This window comes from Atta colombica, unplaced genomic scaffold (genome assembly GCF_001594045.1).
Source record: "Atta colombica isolate Treedump-2 unplaced genomic scaffold, Acol1.0 scaffold83, whole genome shotgun sequence".
Lineage (NCBI taxonomy): Eukaryota > Metazoa > Arthropoda > Insecta > Hymenoptera > Formicidae > Atta > Atta colombica.
In genome coordinates, this window is record NW_017259576.1 from 107,075 (window position 1) to 119,552 (window position 12,478).

The 12,478-nt window shown below is 27.8% G+C and overlaps 1 protein-coding gene across 1 annotated transcript in view; it reads left to right on the forward strand.

The window, feature by feature from the left end:
• Positions 1-12,478, forward strand: part of LOC108692932 (phospholipid phosphatase 1-like) — a 32,403-nt gene that overhangs the window by 11,139 nt on the left and 8,786 nt on the right. The window contains exon 2 of the mRNA XM_018201511.1: positions 6,257-6,422. Within this exon, the coding sequence (XP_018057000.1) occupies positions 6,257-6,422 (166 nt within the window). The remainder of the gene's footprint in view (positions 1-6,256; positions 6,423-12,478) is intronic.

Below are 12,478 nucleotides of genomic sequence, written 5' to 3' on the forward strand. Positions count from 1 at the left end.
TTCTTTGAGAACGATGATGATTCATTCGTACATATAATGAATTGTATTTTTCATCTTTTCCACGCGCGTCCTACTAAAAGTATCTACCTTTTTTGTATATGAACGTTTCATTGTCTATCGAAATTTAAAAAGTACAATTAAACGTTATTAACCTACGTGTATTTATAAGCATGTTAACGTAGGCATTCTCGTAGGTGCATGCTAACAATAAGTATTTTGATAAATCTGCATCAATAGTCTATTATATTGTTAAAATTATGTACAGATAAAATATATTATTTAATTTTTTATATTATTTAATATAATATATATAATTTAATATACTATTTAATATAAATTTATATAAATAAATGATTTAAAATTAAAATAGAAAAACAAAGGGAGATCAACATGCAAGATTGATAGCGAATATTTTATATTTAAATTTAATATAATATTCACAACCTTAAATAAATATGGAATAATTATATATGTTTATGAATATTTATGCGTATTATGTATATTTGTACATATTTATACATGCAGTCATGCATGAAATATTTTTTAGCGAGCGAAGCGATACAGACCGATTACCAGAAACATTTCTTTACTTAATATCAACTTCTCCCACATAGTTCAAGATTACCCTCTCCTTGATCTTCTCCACAAATCGAGTATATAAGACTGCCATGAAAAGAATTTATATCATAACATAATATCTTAACGAGAAGAGAGTTATTATAGTCATCCACTATTTGAAGTTATTTCATAGAAGTTTACTGTGACACAGGTATAATTTTTTTATATGAATTTATATGAAGAAGAATTCAATTATGAATTCACAAATTATTGTAAATAATTAAGAAATTGATTGTGCTCACAGAATCTGGAAATTTTGTAACCAATAATCGATTAAGAATTCATTGGACTATTGGACTTTAAAAAAAAATAAATTCCACTGGATCTTATAACAAATTTAATTTCGACACACTTTGAACTATCATTAGATTTCCTAATTTACTTTAGATCGTAGAAATATTTTAACGAACATTTTTACATAATTATCTTTTTAACAGTATAGATTATAACATATAATGATTATAAGACTCAGATTTTAGATACTTCGCGAAAAATAAATTTCTTATATATGATATACTGAAGATTAATTAAGCCCGAAATGTATATTTTTAATTTGTGAATCTATTAAATTTAAATATAATAAATCTAAATATTCGCTACCAATATCTTGCGTTGTGACATCCTTTTTTGTTTTTCCATTTTTATAAAATTTATACTATATTTAAAATATTGCTAAAATTTTCGATTTATATTCCCAAAGTTTATAGTTTTCTCATGCTAAAAAAAATAATCGTACCAGAATCGTACCAGTATTTGTTAATGCAGATAATACGGTAAACTTATCACTTCATGATCGCATTAGATATAACAAAGCTTAATGTTTGGGGGCGATAAGTATGCCAAGGGCGGCTAGAAGCTGCAGTTAAGAGGTTGGTTCCTGTTGGTCGTTTAAGCAGTGTAATAAAATTCCTAACGTTTATCTGTTAATCTATTAGCGATAAAAATATTATTTTTTTAAAATAGCGATTAATAAATTTTAATATGCAACCCAGTAAACGAGAATGGATTGAAATGAATTAAAAAATTGCAATTCATTTTAATTTTCCGAGTTCGCGCTTTAGAGTTCGGAGCTGAATTGAAATGAATTGAAATGAATTAATATCTGAGGGCATAAATTTGTTTCTGTTCACGAACATGAATAGTATGTATACTTTGTAATGAATAAAAAAAGATTAAAATACATATTTTCTTAATTAATTGCGTGTATTGAAATGGATTGAAGGTAAATGTTAAGAATAACGCCTACTTCAAATCTCGATAAAAATGTACCCGATCGAAGCATTTTCACGTAAAAATAAAGATTTGACAGAAAAAAAGTGTCATTCTGAATTAAAATATTAAAATTGGCGACTATTTAGGTTAGGAAATCTATATCACAGCCACGATAACGTAACTTTCAATGCAGATGCAATAAACGAACATACGGTTGGCGATCAGATCAGGATAGAAGCGAACATATCTTAGAAAGCGATAGAATACGCATTCAAATTCTTTGTGAGCGATTTGCGTTCTCGAGACATGTAACTAAATTATCAATTTGTAACTTCAATTTGTAATTTTCAATGATGCAAATAATTTCAAATATAGATGCTGTATTCAGCTTGCAAATTACGCATAGAATTTTTTTTAATTGAAGTGAATTTAAATGAGATAGTTCTTATTTAGATTTTTTGAATTGATATATTCATGGCTAACTTATTTAGATAAGCATTTTTGCACACAAATGAATAGAAAAACAAAATGTGCTATTCATCATGTTGAATTTGGACGATTCATGTCCACATATATTATTTTTTGATTGAAATAAATTACAGTACGAAATAAAATATTCATTATATTGAATTTAGATATATCCATCTTAGTATTATACTATTTTTTTATTGAAATGAATTAAATACGAAAAATGAATTAAAATACGAAAGAGCTATTCATCATGTTGAATTTAAATATATTTATGGATTCAAATGGATTCGAAAAATCAGAAGCGCGAATTCGAAAATGTTGAAATGAATTCATTTGAATTTATTCTTGTTTACTGGGAAGCTATGATAAAATAATTATCATCGTTCCTATCATAACACTACAGATATGATATGATTAAATATCACGATACATAGAAAAACATAAATATTATTACATAATTACTACAATATTATTACTTAATATTATAATTATCTAGTCTCACTTTATCTTTCTTATTGCTTACGTCTTATTGCTTACATTATTTCTGTTGTTCTTGTCCTTAATGAAAGCTGCTTTATGTTTTTCGACAAAGCGTAATTCGATTAAGTTGTGTTCTCAAAACAGGAGATCACTTTACGAAATACGCACCGCTATTAAAAAAAAAAGAATAACCCGCTTGTATCTCGCGTGTCTGTGGCTTGCGGTGGAAAACCGATGCGACCGTATATCGCGAATTGGTATGTAACAACACTCGTATATCACGTTACCTAATCCGTCGACGCGCGCATTATTAAAAAATTCACCCTATCTTTTGGACTTTGATGAAGTCACATAAACGTAACACAGTTTATTTGACGTATATATTATTATAATAAATCGTAATCAAGTCGGTTGATCAATTTGTTCTCTCATTTAAGTAGTATACTGAGTAATATACTAAAATATTTCAAGATATAGTGTATTATATGTTATAGAGTACACAATGTTATATCACACAGATCTCAAAATTCAAAATATCAGCAAGAAAATTCTTGAAAAAAAATTATAACAGAATACTTGCTATTCTGAACAAATTTTTGAGATAAAGACTGATTATACATATATAATTATGGATTACGATTATCTGTTCGTAAATGGCATCGATAGTGATCGGGTATGTGCCTCATAAACATTAGACAAAAGATTGTGTGTAACATCAGCATAACACCGTATGTTACAAGTAATATTTTTTACGAATTAGTAACAAATAAAATGAATTTATGATAATCGGAATTTATAATGTATCGTTACTATGTTATTAATTTATATATCAAAAGTAGATGTAAATAAGATTTGAATAGTTTTTATCAAGTGTGATGTATATTCTTCATTACGAGTTACTTATAATAATTTTAATTTTTTAAATTTTATATACAATATATATATTCGATTCCTCTTTAAGTTGCATTCCATTATTCACTGCGAGTACTGAAAATTTATAGTTCACATTACATGTACTATAGATTTTCAGTACTCGCATATGAATAACGGAATGCAGCCTTTGATTCCAAAGAGGAATCAAAGATGTATAAAATTAAAAGGATTAAAATTAATAATGAAAATTAAAAATGAAATAATAACTCTTCAATTAAATCGAAAAATTTATTAATTACACAAACATACAAAAAATTTTTGATTTATAGAAAATGATATTCTTATATATTTTGACGTTCTAAAACCGAATCTGATGTCCAAATTTCTCCATCACGTCACAATATTTGTTTTCTCGACAGTTCGAAGAGAGAGCTCGATTTTCGAATATACTTAATATACTAACTTGCATATCAACTTTATAAGCTTGCATTATCATTGAACTTACTTTCTCTCGTTTACTTCAGCTTGTATATTAAAAACTAAATCATAAATGACTCTAAGAATACTGGAAAATTTTGAATTATTTTCCGATGATAAAAAAATTGTGACTTGATGGAGTAATTTAGGCACTTTGATCCGATTCGGTTTCAAAGTGTCAAAAAAATAAATAAAATACATAAGAATATCATGGCCTAATCTCCAGATCAAATTAAATTTTGTGTGCTGTATTATTTCCTTCTTTTTATTTATTCATTTATTTTCTGATGAAAAATATATGATTTTATTATTATTTATATGATATAACTACTTACTATTTATATGTACACCGTAAAAAGAAATGTGTTTTATTCTTGTCCCTATTTTTTAAACATTAAAGATGTTTAATTTAGAATAGAAAGAAAGTAGGCTAAGACACTCTTCTCGGAAAGTTGAGAGGTCCCAGATTTGAATACTGAAGTAATATTTTTCGCAATAAGTTTCTTATTTTCTTTCTTTCTATTCTAATTATTTCTATTCTAATAATTAGGATTATTAGTGTTTCAGAATGATTGTATCGAAATCGAAAGTTTTTCGGTTCTCAATCATATCTGAAATAAATTAATTTAATATAAGAATATATTGTGTAAAACATTCAATTTTGCTCGATCTTGGCTTTTGTTTTTGTACTTAATGAATATTGTAAATTATGTATGTAATATTAGGTATGGGAAAAAGGCGTTTTTCCCATTAGATGGCATTAAAAAAACGCCACGAACTTTTTCCCACACCTAATATTATGTATGTAATATAAATTATGTATGTAAATATGTAATAATGCGCTATTTATACGCTTTCATGTTTACATAATTTCAATTTTTGCGCTACATCCTGCTTAAGGCATTTACTGGTCTATCTAGCTGATCTTCCCACTTAATTAAATCTTAATGAATAAATTATATAATAATGCGCTATTTATACGCTCTCAAAATCCGCAAAAAAAATTTTGCCTTCACTTCGTTTAACTAAATAAATATTTTGTGAGAAGGGGGGAAGGGACTAAGTAAGCTATCAGTCAGCTTCTCCCATGTTTTTAAATAAATTTTTTTAAATAAATATAAGTATTTTTTAAAATGATGTACTTATTAAATAAGGGCCACTTATGTGATTTTTATTATAGCTATTATTATTTGTTATGTGTGGAGTTTACATCGATTTTCAATGCTGCTACCTTTTAAGAAATCAAATTTGCATTCAAATTGCTAAAAATTTCCAAAGATTAAAGAATTAATTACAAACAAAATTAAACGTAATTGTAATATTTGAGAATAGAGTAAGTCCTAAGGAATTTCCTTTTTATGATTAATAATCATTTTAAAACTGATTTAGAAAGAAAATGTTTACTTTCTTTGTTATTTTTAATTTGGGTCTTATTAATTCATATGCATATAGATCCAATGTCAGAGTTTAACAAAATTTTTTTTCGTTTACTTACACATATTTTATATAAACAATATATTTTATTTTTGAAAATGAATGAAATGAAGATTTGAGTCTCACTTAGATTATTTCAATATCCTTATAAATAGAATTAAAAAAAAAATACAATAAATTAGGAGGGTCTTATTCAGTTCAGGTATCTTAGTATTTTGATTCGCGAATTTTAGATACTTTGTAATAAAATATAATACGAACTATATTTTGGAACAGAATTATAATTAATATCATTGTGTGCGTTTCGCATTTAATATTTTTTGTATACACATTTTTTTGTACACATCTCAAATGGTATGTGTTTGCTTTATGGTCATATGAAGTACTTTATCGGAACATAATAACGCTGTGGAGTTAAAGCTCAAGAAAAAAGAAGAATAGTGATCAACCAAAAGGCAACGATGGATAATGAGACGAAAACTCATAACTATTCATGAACAGTGCTACGTGCCTTAGACTAATCAGCCAAGATAGTCACGATAGATTTTTTTTCCCTTAGATTTCATTCCCTTGATACCTTGATAAAAGAGATATCTTAGACCTTCTTTATCTTAGACTTCCGTCTAGCTATTTCCATATGATCATGGTTTCATTCCATTTCAAGCTTTTGACAAATTTTTTTTTTCTTCAGAGTTCTTCCACAGAACAATTGACGAGGTGTAGTACCATAACGTTGGAGGAGGAAACAGTGGAGAACACCAATAACGAAACAACGTCTCCTACTGTATCCGAAAAAATCATGAGTATCTGCAAAAGATTACGCTGGTTATACGTAGATCTGGCTTTGGCGTTATCAAGTAAGTTTCAAGAATACTTATGTACGCTTTTGAATTTAATCTCTATAATCTAAGTACTATTCCATTTTTTAAAGTTTGCAATCAATAAATTCCCCAGTTTTTCCTTGAAATGTATGAGAGTTCTTGATATGTTCCAAAAAGAATGTAAAAAACAGGAATCCGAAATGATAGAAAAGATGGAAGAGATGATTTAGGAAAATATTACAATTTAAATAAATTTTAATTGAAATAATAAAAAGTCATAATGTAATTTTCGTTAACGTATCGTTCGTTAAAATATAAAATTGGCTCGTCTCTCTCTCTCTCTCTCTCTCTCTCTCTCTCTCTCTCTCTCTCTCTCTCTCTCTCTCCCCTCTCTTATTTTCTGATTTTAACTTTAACAATTTTTCTCGAATTTTGCTGTTCTATTTTAGATCTTTTAGGAAGAATAAAAATTATCTGATTATAATAAAATTCTGCAAATACGATATTGATTTCACAACTTTACAAATTTGATATAATAAAAAACATTAATTATTTTTCTCGCATTTATATCGATCTATGTAATATTTTAGTTTTCGTTTAGTCTTATTTTTTTCGATATTTTGTATTAAAATTCTATAAAATGAGTTCGAGGATTATTCGCACGTACATATTTAATAACTTTCAGATTTTTCACTTTACAGTTTTGCTATAAATCTATAGCTGACAGAATTTTTCTTTCAAAAAGATTCGCTATTGTTGTCTTTTTATCAGATATATCCTTTCTCATGATTGAAAAAGATCAGAGAATTGAATTATCAAATTAAAATTTTACTTCCTCGATGCAAGTCACATTATCTACTCCAGTAACGTCTATAATAACCAATTTGCCGAATCTAGTATTTAAAGCCCATTTTGCTAATTGAGTGCAGCATGGCTTTTATTAGCCCCATAAATATTCGTAGCGAATGTGTATGTCTTTACGCCTGATGAGAGGAAGTGTTAGCTTATGTGTTAACTGACGGGACTGACTTTATTGCATTAGCAAGTAAACCGTGAATAGTCGGAAGTACATACCGCGCATTCTTCCTGAACGGCTAAAAGTGCGGAATTTCGCGGAAACTAGCACGCTATAATTAATTTAATCGCTAGTGTTCTCACTGACAACTATCTCGTTTGTGAAATTGTAAAATAACTTTTTTCTTGATTGAAAAAACAGCAAAAGATATCGTATACTTATGTATAAACAAAGAGAAGTTGAAATAGAAAACTTAAATAAGATGTAAGTATACTAATAATACAATCTTATTATCGCTTTATGTTGTTCAACTTTATCTAAAAATTTATTTTTTTGACTGCATATATATTGAAATTCATAATACTTTTATAAAAAATGGAAAATTGAATCTATTTGTCTCACATTACTTATATTTTTTGTTAAATATATTCAATTAATATAATTTTATACATCACATTAATAAGAAGAGAATTAAAGCTTTTGCATCCGTTGAGATTAACTTTCAGTCATTTCTAATCAATCGTTATTCGATACGATCAGATGAATAACAGACATAGAAACGTGAGAATTGGATTCCAACCGAGGTACTTGTCTTTTTTTCCCTTCGTTTTCCTTTCTGTCGCTTATGCGGTACGAGTGCAGTCTTTTGCATGGAAGCGCATTCGCCGAGGGTGAAACCACGCGTGTAATGAAGCCTGACAGGGAAACCACGAACTGTGTAATGCAATATTACGGATGAATGTTTGACTAGAATTTTTACGGGTGTGCCGCTTTGTGCAATGCAATACATTACAGACGGGTGTTTAATTAGAATTTTTACGAGCTTGTCGCTTTAAATTCTCCTGTGCATCTGTCGCGTAATTATAGCAATGAGCTGTACGATCTACTCGCTTCTAAGCACCGTATATATGCGACAATACAAGCGTACGAATGTTATTTAATATACAGAGAATTTCTCTTGTATGTAGTAAGAGCATTTGAGAAGTACCATACATGATGAAGTATAGTATCTGTTTCGAACGCGTTGTAATCAAAGTTGGACATTTTCCTACGTACTTATTGAGATTTATTGTATTTTATCTTTATTCGTAAAATTAAAATACATCTCTCTTGACAAAATGACATCATGACCAGTGGAAAATTGCAAAAAAGTATCCAAAGTAAAAAAATGAATCTTGAATAAACTTTTTTTTGCATTAAATATAAATTAAATTTTCTTTCTACGTATGTAGAATTATTTTAAATTAAACTTATTCAATTTTAATTTGATTTTAATTTGATAAGAATCAAATTCATTTACATAAACAAATAATAGTTAAATTTTTAATCAATGTTACTTTTGATAATGATTGAATTTTGTTATGCTCTTCTCTACCCTCGTGCTGTTCCAATCATATGTTCTGGATAAAGCTCTACACAGATGTTTGCAGGAGAAAAATGAAAAGAAGAAGAAAGAGAAAAAATATATATTCCGAAGTATCAAACAGGGCTTTAACCTTTTAAACGATTACGGCGCAGCCGTGTATGTTACTAGTGGGTGTTATGTTCTCCCCCGCAACGTTTGTATCGTACAGATGTGTGCCACTCATCGCCCGTTCTTCTCTTGCTCGCACATATGCAGTGAGCGTGACACACAGTTAGTTAGACTCAGATTAAGGAGAATTCAAGGCTAATTTGAGTTTAGGGATCGTTCTAGGGGCATAAATGTGCACGTACGACGCTGAACTAACCGGATCATGTGGAAGTTGAAACAATGTCCGGTCCATCCATCACGAAGCCGATGCTAGATTATGCGATGATTTAACGGTCATTATATATCGGCACATTAGATTCGCGAAGATACAAATATATTATTATACGTACTGAAATCATAATTCTTTAAACATCAATCGAGCAAAGAGTAATCTTTCCGAATACGTATTATGTAAAAAAATACAATAAAATAAAGTAATAAATATAGTAAAATAATGTATTATGAAATATAAAATACATACTTATGATCGTTAAAATATAATAATTATTAGAACAGTTTGTAATAATATTGTAATAGTACTTGTAGATAAAAAATTAATAAAATTGTAGTATTTTTATACTTTGGTAATTTCGAAGTTGCAGTTGATCACATAAATATACCATGCATGATCAAATTTTTAAAAGAATATTTTCAATGGTGTATAAGTTGACGCATTTTACCATTTCTTGACATGGTTACACGTTGAAATACATTAGGAATGAATCACGCTACACGTTGCAATTCCTTACTTGTCTACTCGTTTTTCTTTCCGCCGCGATGAGACATCCCGCATCGCGAAAGTGTGACAAAGGGCACTTAATCTCCGTAATTTGCTCGTCTCATTCATCTTGTTATATATGGTAGTAATAGTGCCACGAAATGCAAAAGATCAAGGCTATCATGATTTCGGAGATATATCTTAAAGAAAACAAAGAAATTTGATCAGGTTTTCGATTGAGTTTTCATCTGCTTCTGATCGAAGATAACTTAATAAAACACTATACCGCTATATGAATAAATCAAATAAATAAAGAAGCGCCATATATTAAGACTGGATCTTGATGCTTGTTTAATAATATTTCTATGTAAATTTTAAATATATTTTATTGAGATATGTCGACACTACATGTCGATTACTGTTATGTATTTAAAACGCAATAACTGAAGCTTGATCGAATATATAACTTATTCGCTACGAGCAATCTGATAAGTTTCATCTTCATATAAAAAATAATTCTATTTATATAAAAAAGATTATATTATTTATATGTATATATTCAGATTTATTTGAATTATTCAAACATATAATTATCTTGGTAATTTAATAATTGACTTGACTTTTAAACTTAACACAAAAATAAATTATATTCGCGTATAACATAATATGATTTATTCGATCTTCATAGAATTTTTGACGAATTTTGTTTGCTCACAGTGATGCTGAATATTTGCTAACTTGATAAGGTGAGTCAGATTTATCTAGACTGAATAAGAAAATCATCAGTTTCGTGTTAGAAGATCATATAACTTTGTTAAATTGTTTCTAAGAATTTTAAATGAATTCGTCATCAACGTCACGCAAAATTTAAATATTTATTGTTGATTCTTGATAGATTTAAAAAAAAATTATAACATTACATTAAAATTACGGTATATCATTTTCTATTATACCATGATAATATAAAAAATTATAAATATAGCAAATTATATGTATTTAATAGAAGAATAAAAATTTGCCATTGATTTATGCGAAAGTTTAGAGACTTAGCAATTTTTTACTTATATTAACTTAAAATGTACATGTATTTACAGATTAATAGGCATGTTGTTTATCACGAAGATGATAAACAACAGTGCTTTTATCTCGCGCCAATGCTTAATGTCGAGACCGTGTCTCCAGATATATTTGCATATAATAAGCATATATTGATATTGATATAGTTAAGGGGATCCTAAAGCCTCCTTTTACGTAAGCACGTATAATTTTTGTATAAGAAATATTTTTTTTCTCTTTCATCGATTCGAAAGTCCTTTTCCAGGATTAAAGTATACGCATTAATACACTGGAAAGTGAAATCTATGTCGAGAATGAAAAATTTCAAAATTGATATATTTTTTAGTATTTTTTAACATCTCAGCTGTCAAGTCATGATAATATTTGCTTGATATTTTATTTAATCCTCGATAATTCAGTAACAAAAAAACTTAGGAATATTTTTAAATAATAATTTAGCTTTCATGTTAAAAAATTTTGCAACTGTACGTACGAAATAGTGGTTTCCAGACACGTAGTTTACACGAACAAACAACATCGAGTTCTTAGAATTAGACTTAGACGCTTTATCGCGGCGAATTTGTTATACAAAATTGATACGTATGTGTGACTACGTGTATTATAGGTGCATGAGATATTGATATGATAATATAAAAAGACATGTCAATGTGCGATGTGTGGCGACCTCTGGTGATTTGATCGGAGTTTGTTTTAGGATCTCCTTAATACTGACTTTTATACTCTTAACTTGCTTTTTATCTTCTTATGTAATTCATAATGTAATGCATAAATTCAATAAAACATTCTAATATTTCAATTATTAATAAAGAGCCGACGCAAGTTGTTATGCGAGACATAAGTTTATTAATATTAAAACTAGTACATTAAATTTAATGTAAATACAACTTGCGTCGTAATAGTTGATTTACTTTACTATAGCCTATACAATTATGAAATAATTTTAATTCTAACTGTTAACGAAATTATGAGTAATAATATCAAAATGTTCCTTTTATTTAATCCTCGATAATTCAGTAACAAAAAAACTTAGGAATATTTTTAAATAATAATTTAGCTTTCATGTTAAAAAATTTTGACAAATGTTTCTGGATACATGCATGACAGACCTACAAAATGAGAAGAAAGTTTTGTCCAACTCATAGTTATCTATGTGTAAAAAAAAATGATCAAACTCACAGAAACTCGAAACATATATCTAGTGATCTTTTGAGAGTAGAGATTCTTAAGTTTTCAAATTTTGAAGTTCATAGCGCTTTAGTTTCCACTCAATATGCTTCTTTATTTTTTATTTATTAACAACTGCATGTAATAATAGTATGTATTTGTCGATAAGATTAATGTTTTTATATAATATATGTTTTTATGATATGTGTTGTTGATAGACCGGAACGTTGAAATTCGAATCACGGCATTATGCTCTCAGCGAATCGCAAAGGATTAATTTTATTGGTCGTTATAAAAACTTAATTACCGTTTATAAAAAAAATTTTAACCTTGAAATCTAATTATACTTATAAGGATGTATTTGATTATTTTAGGTGAAAATATAAAATGCGCAGAAAAGAAATTTTTTCCAAGAAAAAAAATGAATAAAATAATTTGTTAAATTTGTCTTTAAACAATTATAATTGTTGAGGAAGATTCTGCGAAATATAAATATTTGAATAAATAAAATTATTCAAATTCATAATTATTAATTTGTGTGTTCAGCTTGTCGAACTGTCACTTTATATAATATATATAATATATATAATATATATAATATATAT